This window comes from Ranitomeya variabilis, chromosome 7, assembly GCF_051348905.1.
Source record: "Ranitomeya variabilis isolate aRanVar5 chromosome 7, aRanVar5.hap1, whole genome shotgun sequence".
Taxonomy (NCBI): domain Eukaryota; kingdom Metazoa; phylum Chordata; class Amphibia; order Anura; family Dendrobatidae; genus Ranitomeya; species Ranitomeya variabilis.
In genome coordinates, this window is record NC_135238.1 from 224322229 (window position 1) to 224340701 (window position 18473).

At 40.9% G+C, this 18473-nt stretch overlaps 1 protein-coding gene across 1 annotated transcript in view; it reads right to left on the bottom strand.

Moving 5' to 3' along the window:
* ARHGAP15 (Rho GTPase activating protein 15) overlaps positions 1–18473 on the bottom strand; it is a 690583-nt gene that overhangs the window by 230172 nt on the left and 441938 nt on the right. Inside the window, exon 12 of the mRNA XM_077273018.1 lies at positions 7221–7298. Within this exon, the coding sequence (XP_077129133.1) occupies positions 7221–7298 (78 nt within the window). The remainder of the gene's footprint in view (positions 1–7220; positions 7299–18473) is intronic.

The window sequence follows — 18473 nt, forward strand, 5'->3', positions numbered from 1 at the left end:
CTGCCTGGTGTTGCCCTCAACTAAATAAAGCTGAGCTTCAACCTTCTGCTCCAAATTACCATTTTGAAAAATGCAATAGGCTTTTCCGGCCTACTAAAGGTGTCTGTCTGTGTGCCCCTGCCTGGTGTTGTCCTCAACTAAATAAAGCTGAGCTTCAACCTTCCGGCTCTCATTAAGTGGTTTTAAAAAAAAAAATGGTGGTTAGGGCCTACTAACGGCTTCTGCCCCTCCCTGGTGTTGTCCTCAACTAAATAAAGCTGAGCTTCAACCTTCCGGCTCTCATTAAGTGGTTTTAAAAAAAAAAAATGGTGGTTAAGGCCTACTAACGGCTTCTGCCCCTCCCTGGTGTTGCCCTCAACTAAATAAAGCTGAGCTTCAACCTTCTGCTCCAAATTACCATTTTGAAAAATGCAATAGGCTTTTCCGGCCTACTAAAGGTGTCTGTCTGTGTGCCCCTGCCTGGTGTTGCCCTCAACTAAATAAAGCTGAGCTTCAACCTTCTGCTCCAAATTACCATTTTGAAAAATGCAATAGGCTTTTCCGGCCTACTAAAGGTGTCTGTCTGTGTGCCCCTGCCTGGTGTTGCCCTCAACTAAATAAAGCTGAGCTTCAACCTTCTGCTCCAAATTACCATTTTGAAAAATGCAATAGGCTTTTCCGGCCTACTAAAGGTGTCTGTCTGTGTGCCCCTGCCTGGTGTTGTCCTCAACTAAATAAAGCTGAGCTTCAACCTTCCGGCTCTCATTAAGTGGTTTTAAAAAAAAAAATGGTGGTTAGGGCCTACTAACGGCTTCTGCCCCTCCCTGGTGTTGTCCTCAACTAAATAAAGCTGAGCTTCAACCTTCCGGCTCTCATTAAGTGGTTTTAAAAAAAAAAATGGTGGTTAGGGCCTACTAACGGCTTCTGCCCCTCCCTGGTGTTGCCCTCAACTAAATAAAGCTGAGCTTCAACCTTCTGCTCCAAATTACCATTTTGAAAAATGCAATAGGCTTTTCCGGCCTACTAAAGGTGTCTGTCTGTGTGCCCCTGCCTGGTGTTGCCCTCAACTAAATAAAGCTGAGCTTCAACCTTCTGCTCCAAATTACCATTTTGAAAAATGCAATAGGCTTTTCCGGCCTACTAAAGGTGTCTGTCTGTGTGCCCCTGCCTGGTGTTGTCCTCAACTAAATAAAGCTGAGCTTCAACCTTCCGGCTCTCATTAAGTGGTTTTAAAAAAAAAATGGTGGTTAGGGCCTACTAACGGCTTCTGCCCCTCCCTGGTGTTGTCCTCAACTAAATAAAGCTGAGCTTCAACCTTCCGGCTCTCATTAAGTGGTTTTAAAAAAAAAAATGGTGGTTAGGGCCTACTAACGGCTTCTGCCCCTCCCTGGTGTTGTCCTCAACTAAATAAAGCTGAGCTTCAACCTTCCGGCTCTCATTAAGTGGTTTTAAAAAAAAAAAATGGTGGTTAGGGCCTACTAACGCCTTCTGCCCCTCCCTGGTGTTGCCCTCAACTAAATAAAGCTGAGCTTCAACCTTCTGCTCCAAATTACCATTTTGAAAAATGCAATAGGCTTTTCCGGCCTACTAAAGGTGTCTGTCTGTGTGCCCCTGCCTGGTGTTGTCCTCAACTAAATAAAGCTGAGCTTCAACCTTCCGGCTCTCATTAAGTGGTTTTAAAAAAAAAAAATGGTGGTTAGGGCCTACTAACGGCTTCTGCCCCTCCCTGGTGTTGCCCTCAACTAAATAAAGCTGAGCTTCAACCTTCTGCTCCAAATTACCATTTTGAAAAATGCAATAGGCTTTTCCGGCCTACTAAAGGTGTCTGTCTGTGTGCCCCTGCCTGGTGTTGCCCTCAACTAAATAAAGCTGAGCTTCAACCTTCTGCTCCAAATTACCATTTTGAAAAATGCAATAGGCTTTTCCGGCCTACTAAAGGTGTCTGTCTGTGTGCCCCTGCCTGGTGTTGTCCTCAACTAAATAAAGCTGAGCTTCAACCTTCCGGCTCTCATTAAGTGGTTTTAAAAAAAAAAATGGTGGTTAGGGCCTACTAACGGCTTCTGCCCCTCCCTGGTGTTGTCCTCAACTAAATAAAGCTGAGCTTCAACCTTCCGGCTCTCATTAAGTGGTTTTAAAAAAAAAAAATGGTGGTTAGGGCCTACTAACGGCTTCTGCCCCTCCCTGGTGTTGCCCTCAACTAAATAAAGCTGAGCTTCAACCTTCTGCTCCAAATTACCATTTTGAAAAATGCAATAGGCTTTTCCGGCCTACTAAAGGTGTCTGTCTGTGTGCCCCTGCCTGGTGTTGTCCTCAACTAAATAAAGCTGAGCTTCAACCTTCCGGCTCTCATTAAGTGGTTTTAAAAAAAAAAATGGTGGTTAGGGCCTACTAACGGCTTCTGCCCCTCCCTGGTGTTGTCCTCAACTAAATAAAGCTGAGCTTCAACCTTCCGGCTCTCATTAAGTGGTTTTAAAAAAAAAAAATGGTGGTTAGGGCCTACTAACGGCTTCTGCCCCTCCCTGGTGTTGCCCTCAACTAAATAAAGCTGAGCTTCAACCTTCTGCTCCAAATTACCATTTTGAAAAATGCAATAGGCTTTTCCGGCCTACTAAAGGTGTCTGTCTGTGTGCCCCTGCCTGGTGTTGTCCTCAACTAAATAAAGCTGAGCTTCAACCTTCTGCTCCAAATTACCATTTTAAAAAATGCAATAGGCTTTTCCGGCCTACTAAAGGTGTCTGTCTGTGTGCCCCTGCCTGGTGTTGCCCTCAACTAAATAAAGCTGAGCTTCAACCTTCTGCTCCAAATTACCATTTTGAAAAATGCAATAGGCTTTTCCGGCCTACTAAAGGTGTCTGTCTGTGTGCCCCTGCCTGGTGTTGTCCTCAACTAAATAAAGCTGAGCTTCAACCTTCCGGCTCTCATTAAGTGGTTTTAAAAAAAAAAATGGTGGTTAGGGCCTACTAACGGCTTCTGCCCCTCCCTGGTGTTGCCCTCAACTAAATAAAGCTGAGCTTCAACCTTCTGCTCCAAATTACCATTTTGAAAAATGCAATAGGCTTTTCCGGCCTACTAAAGGTGTCTGTCTGTGTGCCCCTGCCTGGTGTTGTCCTCAACTAAATAAAGCTGAGCTTCAACCTTCCGGCTCTCATTAAGTGGTTTTAAAAAAAAAAATGGTGGTTAGGGCCTACTAACGGCTTCTGCCCCTCCCTGGTGTTGCCCTCAACTAAATAAAGCTGAGCTTCAACCTTCTGCTCCAAATTACCATTTTGAAAAATGCAATAGGCTTTTCCGGCCTACTAAAGGTGTCTGTCTGTGTGCCCCTGCCTGGTGTTGTCCTCAACTAAATAAAGCTGAGCTTCAACCTTCTGCTCCAAATTACCATTTTAAAAAATGCAATAGGCTTTTCCGGCCTACTAAAGGTGTCTGTCTGTGTGCCCCTGCCTGGTGTTGCCCTCAACTAAATAAAGCTGAGCTTCAACCTTCTGCTCCAAATTACCATTTTGAAAAATGCAATAGGCTTTTCCGGCCTACTAAAGGTGTCTGTCTGTGTGCCCCTGCCTGGTGTTGTCCTCAACTAAATAAAGCTGAGCTTCAACCTTCCGGCTCTCATTAAGTGGTTTTAAAAAAAAAAATGGTGGTTAGGGCCTACTAACGGCTTCTGCCCCTCCCTGGTGTTGCCCTCAACTAAATAAAGCTGAGCTTCAACCTTCTGCTCCAAATTACCATTTTGAAAAATGCAATAGGCTTTTCCGGCCTACTAAAGGTGTCTGTCTGTGTGCCCCTGCCTGGTGTTGTCCTCAACTAAATAAAGCTGAGCTTCAACCTTCTGCTCCAAATTACCATTTTAAAAAATGCAATAGGCTTTTCCGGCCTACTAAAGGTGTCTGTCTGTGTGCCCCTGCCTGGTGTTGCCCTCAACTAAATAAAGCTGAGCTTCAACCTTCTGCTCCAAATTACCATTTTGAAAAATGCAATAGGCTTTTCCGGCCTACTAAAGGTGTCTGTCTGTGTGCCCCTGCCTGGTGTTGTCCTCAACTAAATAAAGCTGAGCTTCAACCTTCCGGCTCTCATTAAGTGGTTTTTTAAAAAAAAATGGTGGTTAGGGCCTACTAACGGCTTCTGCCCCTCCCTGGTGTTGCCCTCAACTAAATAAAGCTGAGCTTCAACCTTCTGCTCCAAATTACCATTTTAAAAAATGCAATAGGCTTTTCCGGCCTACTAAAGGTGTCTGCCCCTCCCTGGTGTTGTCCTCAACTGAACAAAGCTGAGCTTCCACATTCTGGCTTTCGCCCTATACTATCAGATATTAAACTGCATTTGGCCTACTAGTGTGGTTAGGCCCTTGAAACAGTGTCTGCTGCTCTTGGGTTTGCTACTCCACTGAACAAAGCAATGCCGCCTGTTTAGTCCTGTTACCAATTTTGAACTGCATGTAGCCTACTTTATTCTTTGGCCCTATATCTGTTTCCTCCTCATCCTGCCCATTGCCCAGCCACTGCTAAATGAGTCTGCTGGTACATTGACCTAGACCACTACATTCCCCTTGTACTCTACACAGCCAGAATCTGTCCCTGCTGAAAGTAAGGTTCCCCTTCCCGCATGTTATACCACCTTACACAGGGACAAAGAGGAAGGTGCAGATGAAAGTGCAGGTTCCTTCATCAGGTGGGGGGGCATACTCGTTGGCGACGTCACTGGCACAGGGCCCCTCAGAGTACGCAAAAGTGTCGCTGCTGGTGGGAGGCGCCCCCGCCATGCAAACACACCGCCGTACTTTGAGGGGCCCTGTGCCAGTGGCAATGCGAACGAGTGGCCCCCCCCCTGCTTGCTCAGGATCACAGCACTTGCAACTTTTAAATACTTACCTTTCCCTGCAACACCGCCGTGACGTAGTCCGCATTTCCTGGGCCCACGAAAAACTTGAGCCAGCCCTACTCCCCCCACAACTTTCCCCCAATTCCCTATGCCCAACTATTATTATACAGTTAATTAAGATTGGCAAGCTTCAGAAACAAGAATGGATGTTTTTGGCATTAAAATGGGCACTGTAGGTGTTTTCCTGGCCTCCACTCACTGCCGACTATGCTTCCCCATTGACTTGCATTGGGTTTCGTGTTTCGGTCGATCCCCGACATTTAGCGATAATCGGCCGACTGCACTCGACTCGACTCTGGACAAAATCGGGTTTCCCAAAACCCTACTCGATCTTAAAAAAATGAAAGTCGCTCAACCCTAGTCCAATTGGCCTGTATGAACAATTGATGGTGGCAGTTTGTTATTATGGAGCTGGCAGTGACTATACAGGGGTATATATGCACATTCCATGAGTTGGAATCGGTGGTGTACATACTAGTGATGAGCGAGTATGCTCAGTGCTCAGGTTTCTCCGAGCATGCTCGAGCGGTCTCCGAGTATTTCAGTGTGTTCGCAGATTTAGTTTATGTCGATGCAGCTGCATGATTTGTGGCTGCTAGACAGCCTGAATACATGTGGGGATTCCCTGTTTGCTAAGCAACCCAAACATGTATTCAACCTGTCTAGCAGCCAAAAATCATGCAGCTACGTCGACATAAACTAAATCTCCAAGCACACCGAAATACTCAGAGACCACCCGAGCAATGAGCACACTCGCTCACCACTAGTAAATACCATACGCTCACTGCGAAATCCCCACTAATGGGCCTAGTAGGGGAAATAGCTGCTGCCTCGTCCATCATTCATCAGTCAATTGTGTAATTGTCTGACAAATTGGTGGCAGCCGGTGGGATCAGCGTAATCTCGCCTATGTTCTTCCTGACAACGATGATCAACATGCTTTGAAACGTTGCCACTGTTTCTGTATTGCCGATGCCATAATACCGCATGTTGATCATCAATGGATGTGATGCCACGTTCTTTAAGTTACATTATATATATATTCACTTACTCTTTGATTTGTATGTTTGGTTTATGAATTTTTTGCATTTTAATGCAAATGGATTTGTAATTCTGAACTTGATTTATGCTCAAATATATTTTTATTGCATACTTGTTTGTTGCTTGAGAAAGGTTCTGTAATGGGACCGACATGTTGCCTCATGGGCCAATAAACAATTCACTTTTTAACATCAAAATATTTGATTGCTGCCTTTACATTCATATATCTATAGATCTCATATCTAATTTTGATGTATAATTTGTATGTCTACCTACCAATTAGTAATTCTTGAAAGTTGGACCAAAGTCTTAAACTTATTGCATCATTAGAGAACGGTCGACAGAATTTGCCTATTTTGGTGGAAACCAACCGGCTATCTACTGTACTATATGTTTCTAGGAGCCTCCTGATTCTTTCCATCATCATTGAAGGATAGAGGATTTTGGATTACAAAAACTGATAATTTTGTTCTTCTAGGAGATAAGCTTTATTAAAAAGTGGGATGTAAATTTGATGGCCGAATGAGCATACATCTAGAGCAACCAATTCATGGGCACACGTTTCTATTTGTATCGGTCTTTTAAGGAAATGGAGTATTTCCTTCAATTAGGCAACAAACCACAGTAGTAATAATAATGGCCACTACACGACCTTGTCACAAATCGACATAAGACAACTTTATTATACATCTATGCTACTTGAGTAAATATGAAAAAACACATGTAATCACAGTCATAGAAAAATTGGGACTACTAGTAGGTCACGAAAGTCCACCATCGGAAGTCATTATTGAAAACATTACATATTTAGAAGTGTTAAGTGGCCAAAATGTCAATAGGAACTACAAAAAAGCAAAAACCACAAAACCGAATAACATTCTTCACTCAACCATTCAATAAAGTTTGTAAAGAATGGCCAAAAAAGGCATAACGTGTATAATTGACAGAAAATTATCTCAAAAGCTGGACAGACCTTTAGGATGGGCATTTCCTGAACTTAATGACAGAGCGGACCCAGCCATGGGCTTTTTGTTCTCTCTACAAGACAATCATCAATTTCCAGGAAATGTCTTCCCCTGTGGCCATTATTCCTTAGAAAAGTTCAAACGCTCACCAATAAACTTTTTTCTCCTTTCATTTCAAGATAAGCTGCGCACATTATCATCAAAGGCTTAATGCAAGAATCCAAACATTGATCAAAATTGCAATGCAAAAAAAAAAAAGAAAAAAGTCAGAACAAGAGAATGAGAGTCTATATTCCAGGAATAACAAGGCTACATCATGGAAAAGTCAAAACATGTCTGCATACATGAGGATTAACTCACCCTGATTCACAACAAATCGCAACTTCTGTATCGTTGACAGGTTCCCGCTGACTCTGTACAAGCCATCTGCATCTAAACCTGGAAGGGAAAAAAGAATTGTGTTACTAGTAAACAATAGGGAAGGAACAGGTCCTTGTAAAGTGGTGTGGGATACATATTATATGGTCACTGCCGCCTAAACAAACTTCGCGAAAATCAATAGGATACAATTGAGGAAACTTTGTAGCGTAACTTATGAAAGAAATCCAGTTATGAGCCACTTCTACTCCTGAACTTATTATTCACTCTGAAAAAGCTGCCAACATTTTTCCTGGTCAACACAATATGTACTACCAACACACTGAGGGATCACATTACAGCTGTATAGTGAGAAGATGTGGTTGGAGGACGGAGGAGCAGACTAAGAGCCTGACAAATGGTTCTGTGCTATCAAGTAAGTGTTCAAGGTCACTAGTTCTAAAGTCACCAGTTTTTTTATTTTTGTCCATGATCATCTGATGATTCCACTCGTTTTAATTTATTTTTTAAATTGGACTTTTTTATTTAGCACTACTTTTTATGGTCCTCAGGATTCTCTGGAGGCGTGCATTTAGGCTACTCTGAACTACGCCATGCCCCTTTGAATAGACCATGAAAATCGATACTAAACAAAAAGAACCATATCTCTGGAACCATGCGGCAGATTTTAACAATATAAAAAAAACCCATAATACTCAGAGGAGCAGAGGGAAAGAAAATCCCTCATGTCTGTGTGTGCTCTGCGTGGGAGATGATTATTTAGCTAGCTGATCCACTAGCTCAGAGACAACTGGCAATTAGAAACAATGGTTGCATAGGGTAAAACTAGTGAAAAATTTTACCAGTCATATAATAGGCAGAAGTAGGGTTGTTCCTCATACACACTTGCAGGACAGATTATTCAAACAACTTTATGAGTTTTGTCACTATGTAATATTCAGTTCTTTTACTTTCTTTTAGATCAGGTAAAACAAAATGCTTAAACTGAAATTATTTAGAAATCATCCTGTGTCTAGAGATTACTTTTACATGATTGCTGTGAAGCTCCCCAGTATTTATATACTATTGTTTCCAGTTTTGGTGGTCTCACATGCTCAGTAGCTTAGTTCCACTGATCTAATTCTCTTAAAATAAGCAAAAAAGTATAGTAAAGACAAAGAAAAGAAAAAAAAAATGATACCAGGAATTCATTCCTGAATATTACTAAAATGCTTTCCTCTAACTTTATTTTGACTTGACTATTTTTGATTTTGACTATATTTACAGCTTATAAATTACTAAATACTGTGTTTTTCGGACTATAAGATGCACTTGTTTCCTCCAAAAATGTGGAGGAAAATGGTGGTGCGTCTTATAGTCCAGATGTACGGTGGGGTATGGTGTATAGCAGTGTTCCCCAACTCCGGTCCTCAAGAGCCACCTTAGTATTGCACAGGTGATAATTGCATCACCTGGACAGGCAAGCATTCATTCACCTGTGCAATACTAAGGAAACCCGTAAAACATGACCTGTTGGTAGCTCTTGAGGACCGGAGTTGGGGAACACTGGTGTATAGTCTAGTTATGGTGGGGAGGTGGGGGAATGGCATCGGCGAAGCAGTGGGTTACAAGAGGCTGGAACCGGTGGCTGCAGCTAACTCCTGTTCCTGATGCTAAAGAGAAATGAATATTCACTGCATTCCATGTCCATGGGCATGGAGATCAATGAATATTCATTTCTCTTTAATAATAGTATCTTGGTATTATTTTCCCCCAACCCCGGTCCTGGTATGCATTTCCCCATCCTTATAATTGGCCCCCATACCCATCCTGGTATGCATGGTCCCATCAGAAAACATAAAAAAACCCATTACACTTACCTACCTGGCGCTCCCTCGCAGCGTCCTGCTCCGGTGCCAGCAACTGCTTTATGCTTGTAAGCAGCGCATGGCAGGGACGTCATGCGCTGCTCACAAGCAGAACACAGCTGCCGGAATACTCCCTGGGACCTTGTGCGCAAAGAGCAGTGACTATTCATTGCTCTTCAGTAATAGCTCGCAGTATCAGCCACTGGCTTCCTGCTGCTACCGGTGGTCATGTGTGCCGCTACTTAAGAGAAATGAATAGTCAGCTCTGGAGTACAATACAAGATTTAACTCTAGATCAGTTGTGTATAACTAATCTAATGTATGTGTAAAGGTGCTTATCTTCCTATGTATATTGAATTAAAATTTTCAGCAAGAAATTAAGCTTCTTGCCACTTTTTGGAGGTTCTGTCAGCAGAATATAGCTGCTGTGTTTGGCAGCCTGTATTCTGCCAATAGCATAAGTAAGTACATTCACTAAGCAGCTGTTGCCAATGTCTGTTAGCATTTCTAAATAGTCAGTAGAATAACAAATTGTTCAATGATGGTGCGATTATCAAACCTTTTCTTATCGTAAGAGGGTTCTTTGCAGAACGCAGTTATATTCTTATAAAAATGGAGAGTGACACTACAAATTAACTCAACTATTAGAAAAGTTTTGATCAGTTGTAGTCTAAGTTTATTAGTTTTAATTGGTGGCATAAGGGATTCTGATTTGGCTTTTATCCTATGTCGTATTGAAAGGATTATTAAAGAGTCGACATTGACTTGTAGAATTGCGACTTCCAATGGCTGGCAAAAGAGTTCCTCTTCCTCTCTGAAGAGACAATTTGCATATTTAATTGGTGGCATGGACATCCACCTATCCCTCAAATGCAAGGGCCTAAGCAAGCAGTGGACCTCAAGCACAAGCTGAATGGTGTACAGACCAAAATCTTTCTCGGATAGGTTGGTTTATTTGTTCCTTTCAGTTGAGTGATTTGTGGTTCCTTAGCTCTTGGACCTCCACTGATCAAAATTTCAAACTAGTGACTACAACGTATCAAAACAAAGAGTAATGTGTAGAAGCTGATATCGCTCTTGTTTTTCACACTCTCCTGACTGATTATCATCTCACCATGGTTCATATACAATCTCTAAAGCCTCAGAAATATTAATTATAATGCTCACGAGCCACAGTTCTCCTCTCCAAGAACTTTTCAAGCTCAGCCAAGCCAAAGCAACGTAAATTGAAGGGATTGGGCATCAGCTTTGTGACCGCATTCCCCTTGCTGGAACTCAGATATATTATTTTAGAAACACAATTAGGCCAAGCGTAACTTTGAAGAGAGAAAGTTCTTTAAAGTTCCAAACTTGCAATTCTGTGAACATTTTTCAATCAAAACAACTTTAAAGGCACCTTTCGTCTAAAAACAGCAAAAAGCATGAAACACAAGGACGCTGACATTCAATGAAGACAAATGACATCAAGAAATTAAATCTATGGTACTTGTAACCACTTCTGTCCAAGGCTGTTACACAGGAAATAGTGGTTGGTAGAAACTATACAATTCTCCTCTGCATGGTCTGGTACCAGCTTGGCAATAGCAGAATGTTCTTATTAAATTGTGTAAGGTGGATAATGTTCAAAGTACTCAATAATAACAACCATGGACTCCAAGGAAGGAGGGAAACTTAGCCAAACCAAACTTTTAATCCTTTATTACAAGGTAATAAGCAGCTGAAAACTGTGGAAAAGAATTTATGGAGAATATTATATAATATTTAGGATATGTGCAAGCTAATACCATATGATCAGGCCAGTGGACAGGAGCATCAAGACAATATTCGATATGTGTCAATATTCCATATAATCTGGTGGTACAGACTTTGTATTGAGTATCTCCAGGTTGTGCCTTCAATCTCGAATATCAACCATTGGCGACTTTCTATGTAAAAGTCATACAAATCTGTGTCCAAAGTCATGCAACATAATAGACAGGTCAATAGACACAGGTCAGAACGAGCCTCCGCTGATACCTAATATCGTGTGGGCATTTATCCCTTTGTTATGATGGCCATCACTGTTTAGTGCGATTGCGCTGTGCGCTTCTGTATGCCGATGCAGTGGGTGGCTCAGCTGAACTCACTGAGTGTTCACCTGTGTGTTCTCCCCTCCATCTCATCACTCCCTGAAGAAGCATTGCGAAACGTGCGTTGAAGGGTGAGGTGGAGGACAAGCAATGCATTCAACTCTATGGGTTTGTAATTCCTTTCATTATTCTTACATTGATGGACCCCTCATCTATGCACTTCAAATACCTTTAGGTAACCTATTTTCGGTATTCCATCTTTCATTATGATTTGAATTCTACGTGCTTACGAATTAAGTGCTGCATGATTTATTTATGTACTGGCGCTTTATTTGTTGTATTTATACATTCATATTTTTACTTTCTTTGACTACTATGTTTATAGATAGGGATATCAAGAACCAATCACTTTTTGATCATTATCAAGATCTATAGGATGTTCTATCTGATTAATAATTTTGTCTGTGTCACTCTTTACTGTACATTTACATCATAATTTTTGCACTCTTTTCCTCTGCTTTCATTTATCTTGTCTGTTTAGTTGTATATGGTTTTAATTCATGTGTCTTTTCCACTTTGTTTTCAATGAAGATTGTTTTAATACTTCATTATTGGTCTTGTGCTCGATTTTTGTATGTGCCATTATGTTTCTTTATATTTCTAGCTGACCTATGTACTAGTCCATAATTTATGCCATTACTCTCTTTAGTAGTTGTTGATATGAGACCCGTTATTGCCTGTAATGATCACATGGGTCGAGGACATGTGAGCGCTACAGGATATAAACCTACACTGTTGGGTAGCTTCAAAACAACAGCAACACTGGTATTTGATCGGGTAAGTAATGGCTCTTTTGTTATGACTTTGCCATTTACTGACTTTATGACTCTTTCAGATGTCCTTGATAATCGGTCTGATGTTGGATCGCAATGCACAGACTGATCGCACAATCTCCTGACCTGTGCATGATAGCTTCATATATTTCTATGAGGCTTGGGTCAAGAGATGTGCGGTCAGTCCGTACACTGCGATCCGACCTTAGACCGATTATCAAGGACATCTGAAAATGCCCTTAGGGTAATTGTTCTTCATACTGGCAGCATGGTGGCTCAGTAATCGGCACTGTTGCTTTGTAATGCTGGGGTCTTGGGTTAAATCCCATCAAGGACAACATCTCCCAGGCGTTATGTTCTTCCAGTGTTTACATGGATTTCCCCCTGGTTCTCTTGTTTCCTCACACACTTCAAAGTATCTACTCATAGGGAATTAAAATTTTGAGCGCCAATTGGGACAGTGATAACGATGTCTGTGAAACACTGTGGAAAATGATGGAACTATATAAGTGAAATAAATAAATATTTTCAAATAACTTGTCCCAGATAATCTGTCCTGTGTGTACATGAGAAAAAAACACTATTCCTGGCCATTATTTGACTTGCATCCTGCATTTTTATCACTTTTCCAACTACAGGCTTTCCGTTTTTTGGTGACAGTAGACTAGGTGTTATAATAGCTCTAAAGTAGAGCACACAGATGGGGGGATTCTTGTTCTTCATTCCCTAGTAAGCACGTTCTCAACTATGTAGATGTGAATCCAGTTCTGGTGTGAGGTAAAAGACTTGTTGGAACGCTCACCATCATGTTTGTGTCATCCTCTGCCGGTCTTTTACATTCATACTCATTAGAGAAAGAGGAATGAGAATCAAAGTGTAAACTCAACATGGTTGCAGACTATCTTCTCTTGAGCAAGCTGTTCTTCACAGTGCATGACAGTCAGGAGGGGAGCAAGTAGCTCATAAGTTGAGAAAATAAAAAAAAGAAGCAGAATATCCTTATAAGATATATTACAGTTTTTTTAAATATTTGCATATACTATTGATTTCTGCAAAATTTGTTGAAAGTACAATTCCTTTTAGCCTATTTTTGTTTATTAATCCAGGGAAGCCTCCTTAATGCCTTCACAGGAACTTGTTTCTCATGTATGATTTCCAGATCCCTACCCATCGTGAAAATGGGAACGGCAAGGAAGATCTTTTCTTTACAATTTTATACTTTATTTAAGAGAGCCATGCACATGGCCAGCTTCCTTTGCAGAATGTGAGACAGGGGAGATCCCTAGTCCTCCAAGTAGGTGGGCTTCACAGAGGTGGAATTGAGTGTTTATGAAATATCCTCTGAATATGAAGGCCTGAAGTAGTATGACGCCTATAAGTGCTGTGCAAAAAATGTTGGAATATTGGAGCATGTGCTCAATTACAGATCTAATATAGGTCCCCAACTTCAGGGTAAATTTATATATTTAAGAACTTGTTCAACCTATTGCTCCCACTGGCCAGTTCATTCCGGTGTTTAGAAAAAAAAATGACCGTACATACACTTTTGTCATCTATAGATAAATTAGTTTCCTGATAAATGTGCCAACTCTACTAGAATAAGGGGACAGCTCCCGAACTCTTGGAAGAGTTTGAAAAGATGCTGGGTTCTGCAGCCACCCCCTAAAATATAACACTCCTTGAACATTTGACATAGTTGACATAGATGGACCTAACAGCCAAAAATAAAGAAATGTGGCTATTAAATAAAATATATCAAATCTTCCAGAAAATAATTTTAAAAAGTTGTCAAGTTTGGTTTCTGCTAATGAAACTCGGGTTGCTTTGAATTAGTTCTAAACATTTTAAATGGCCTTTAGGGAGATATTTGGGCACTGAAAAAAACAAACTAAGGTAGCGCTCCAAAATGATTCCAATAGCAAAAAGTTAAGACTTTATTGGCCGACTGCAACGTTTCTGTCCATAAAATTTGGACTTTTTTCAATTGTAACTGATTCCAAATACACTTTAGATGTCATTAGAGGGTACCAAAAAAGGCACGACCAAAGCTAAGAAGCTCCTGTTAAACATACTATCGTGTAAATGTCAGATCTGTGATCAATCATCCAGTAAGTTGATCTATAACTTTATAAACCAGCATTCCAAGTGTGCATTAACAATTTGTGTAAGGTTGCAATTTACCAATTTGACCCTATTTTTCTGTCCCCATTACAACAGTTAATCTTGTAGTTGAAAATTGGATACACAGAAAATAAAGCTTTTTCTCTTTAAATCAGAATGACGTTTTTTGGCTTGACATGAATCACAATCGTCATTTTTCAGTCACATCATATAACATGAGGCTTCGGAAATATTTCTTCCATTCATGGATATATTTAGCGGTGCAGTACTTCACTTTCTCGTTAAATGCCCATTATCATGAACAAATGTTTAAGGATTTTTTTTAATGTATGGCATAATGCCAATGTCATTACATAGTATTTCCGTAGAACTTGTTTCTCTGTCATTTTTTATTTTTTTGGTGGAGAAGGGGAGGAAGGTCACATTGCTTTCACGACCACTCTGGAAACGACTGAAGCCACAGAGGGTACATCACATATAAGGACAGGGAACATTTGACACTTGGCCAGAAAGGGTAAATGGAGGTGGCATACAGTCAGAATCATATCTTGTAGGATTCTTGGGAGTCTTTAAGCATCATGGCTGTAGTGTGGCTGCTATGACAGTATGATCCCCGAAAGGTCTACCCCATAACGTAAACCAATTTATCACAGATATCAACTTTCTGGGATGTGAAGACCAATAATGGCTGAAATCTGATGGATCTTCAGAAGTTACTTCCCTTGAGGGCTTCTGCCTGCCGATAGGGGAACTGCAATGCGCGGTGATCAGGAGCGATATAATCTAATATATATGGGAGTATTTCAACTCTGCTCCAATAACAGATGTCAAGTTGGTCACAAGAATCATCATGTTGGATTTTTTGGTAGGTCCTTCGTTCTGATGTGAGATAAGCTGCCGTCCGAGGCACTGGCTTCCTTCCTTCATCCTACTGAGAACAACAGTATACTTGGCCAAATATGCTTGTATATGGATGTGGTTGGTAAGAATAGTTGTCTATTCATCTGTTTGTGATGCCCTAATATCTACCTGGTTTATAAAACCCATTTTCAGATACTCTACTAGGAAATTTTGACTTAGTAATAAAACAAAACCAGTGGAAAGACAAAAAGGGACTATACCCATCATTTTCTGTCTGGTGGACCCTCCATGTCCAGGAATTGGATAGACAGCCATTTGATTCCATTGATAACTGTGTAATGCCCCATTTCTCCTGTGGAGGCACTGCAGGGAATCTGTACACTTGCAGCCAGCTCCTAATTGGTTGATCGCAGTGTGGTCATGTTTTAGTCCCTCTTGCAGCCATATTAATCATATTTCTTAAAAAGTATTGATATTTAGAGTAAAACTTCTTTAAGGCTGGATTTCTTTTATTGCAATTAAACCGTATTTAGGAAAGTTAGTAAAACCTCAGTGTTTACTGTAAGGATAAAAAATGTTGGAGTCCTGCGGATGAAATTCACTTACTTTATTGTTTGTTATGTTTTCTTGTTCTGTTGTTCTTGTCATGTTAAAATAAAGGCCTCTTGGGATCTACGCGGCTCATAATGAATTGATGAGAATGTGTTTACAGAGAAACACAGCAAAATAAACCTTTTTTTCTATGTTGTAATAGACTAATGCAATTTAGTCTGGAGTTGTTGCATAACATTGTTTTTTAAAGGCAAGGAAGATAGCATCATTTCTAGGTGTCATTTAAGTTTACAAGATTATCTGCAGTTGTTTTTTTTTTAAGTTTTACTCATTTATTCAAATCCTTTTATAAATAATTTAATTTTCGCATAAGGCCAACGTATTGTGTACAAATCTATCCAGCCTTAAATATTCTTAAATTTGGTAAAGGACTCTAATATCTAATTAAGCAAATTCAGTACATTATCGTAACACGACAGAAAAACTCACAACAGGCTTCAAACCAGATCATAACCACTGGATGGCCACATATAAACACATCTACTATATAATTGTCTAAGGGGTACTTCCGTCTTTCTGTCTGCAACTTCCGTCATGGAAATCCTGCATCGCTGATTGGTCTCGCCAGCTGCCTGTCCTGGCTGCCGCGACCAATCAACGACGGGCACAGTCCGGTCGAGAATTAGTCCCTCCCTACTCCCGTCCAGTCAGTGCCCGGCGCCCGCTCCATACTCCCCTCCAGTCAGCACTCACACAGGGTTAATGACAGCGTTAACGGACTGCGTTGTGCCGCAGTGTAATGCACTCCGTTAACGCTGCTATTTACCCTGTGTGACCAACTTTTTACTATTGATGCTGCCTATGCAGCATCAATAGTAAAAAGATCTGATGTTAAAAATAATAAAAAACAAAAAACCTGCTATTCTCACCATCCGTCGTTCGCCGAGGCACGAGCGGCTGATGCCAGCTTCTGTTTCCAGAGATGCATTGTGAAATTACCCAGAAGACTTAGTGGTCTCGCAAGACATCTGGGTAATGCATCCTGGGAACGGAAGCTGGTGGCAGCCACGCGCGCATCGACAGAGCTTCGCTGGACGATGGAGGGTGAGTATATAACTATTTTTTATTTTAATTATTTTTTTAACAGGGATATGGTGCCCACGCTGCTAAATACTACGTGGGCTGTGTTATATACTACATGGCTGCTATATACTACATGGTCAGTGTTATATACTATGTGTGCAATGTTATATACTGCGTGGGCTGTGTTATATACTCTTTGGGCTGTGTTATATACTATGTGGGCTGTGTTATATACTACATGTCTGCTATATACTACATGGGCAGTGTTATATACTACATGGGCTGTGTTATATACTGCATGGGCTGCGCTATATACTACATGGCTGCTATATACTACGTGGGCAGTGTTATATACTATGTGGGCTGTGTTATATACTGCATGGGCTGTGTTATATACTACATGGCTGCTATATACTACATGGCCAGTGTTAGATACTATGTGTGCAATGTTATATACTGCGTGGGCTGTGTTATATACTCTTTGGGCTGTGTTATATACTGCATGGGCTGTGTTATATACTGCATGGGCTGCGTTATACACTACATGGCTGCTATATACTACGTGGGCAGTGTTATATACTATGTGGGCTGTGTTATATACTGCATGGGCTGTGTTATATACTGCATGGGCTGTGTTATATACTACATGGCTGCTATATACTACGTGGGCAGTGTTATATACTATGTGGGCTGTGTTATATACTGCATGGGCTGTGTTATATACTACATGGCTGCTATATACTACATGGCCAGTGTAATATGCTATGTGGGCTGTGTTATATACTGCATGGGCTGTGTTATATACTACATGGCTGCTATATACTACATGGCCAGTGTTATATACTATGTGGGCAATGTTATATACTGTGTGGGCTGTGTTATATACTATTTGGGCTGTGTTATATACTACGTGGGCTGTGTTATATACTGCGTGGCTGCTATATACTACGTGGGAAATGTTATATACTACGTGGGCAGTGTTATACACTATGTCGAAAATGTTATATACTGTTTGGGCTGTGTTATATACTGCGTGGCCACTGTTATATACTGCGTGGCCTGTATTAACGCATCGGGTATTCTACAATATGTCGTGGCCTGTGATATATACTATGTGGCTGCTATATACATACATACATATTCTAGAATACCCGATGCATTAGAATCGGGCCACCATCTAGTATAGCATAAATACCTCCCAACAGGGTATTGGAAAATCATATCTCCATAGTTGAATCAGGAAATTTTGAGTCAAGAATGTAATGCTCCACTTACACGATCGCTTGACAGCTATCTTCCCCAGAGAGCTCTGCTGAACATTTCAGTGTTCTCTAAGCGAGAAATACAAAGCTGCTGCCTGTCTCCTGTGATGCCTGACTACAAAAACTTGGATAATTGTAAACGCAACATTTTCATCCTGTAATATATTGCAGTCATCATATTATATAGCACTGTGTACTTACAATTGCTCATTTTGCTTTTCTACCCAGTTCATTCTTCTTTCTTCCATTAGGTCTATTACATCACGTGATTAAAAACTGACAAGCTAAATCCTTCTAAGCAGGGTCAGGAGTTGAGGTGGGGGATGGCTCATGCAGTGAAAAGAGATTTCGTAGGGCTGAGAGAAAAGAGAATTATCTGGGTAGAAAGGCAAAATGAGCAATTGTAAGTGCATAGTGCTATATAATATGACGATTGCACTATATTGAGAGGAAATAACTTTGATTAGAGTAGGAGGAGGAGGGCTTCTTCATTCTTAACTTATACCCTCTCAATCTATTATCCCGATTTAACAAACCCATAATTTGCAAAACCGCATTTGTAGGAATGCTCATTCACAACTGTTGGCCTGTCTAGCAGGCCAGCAAC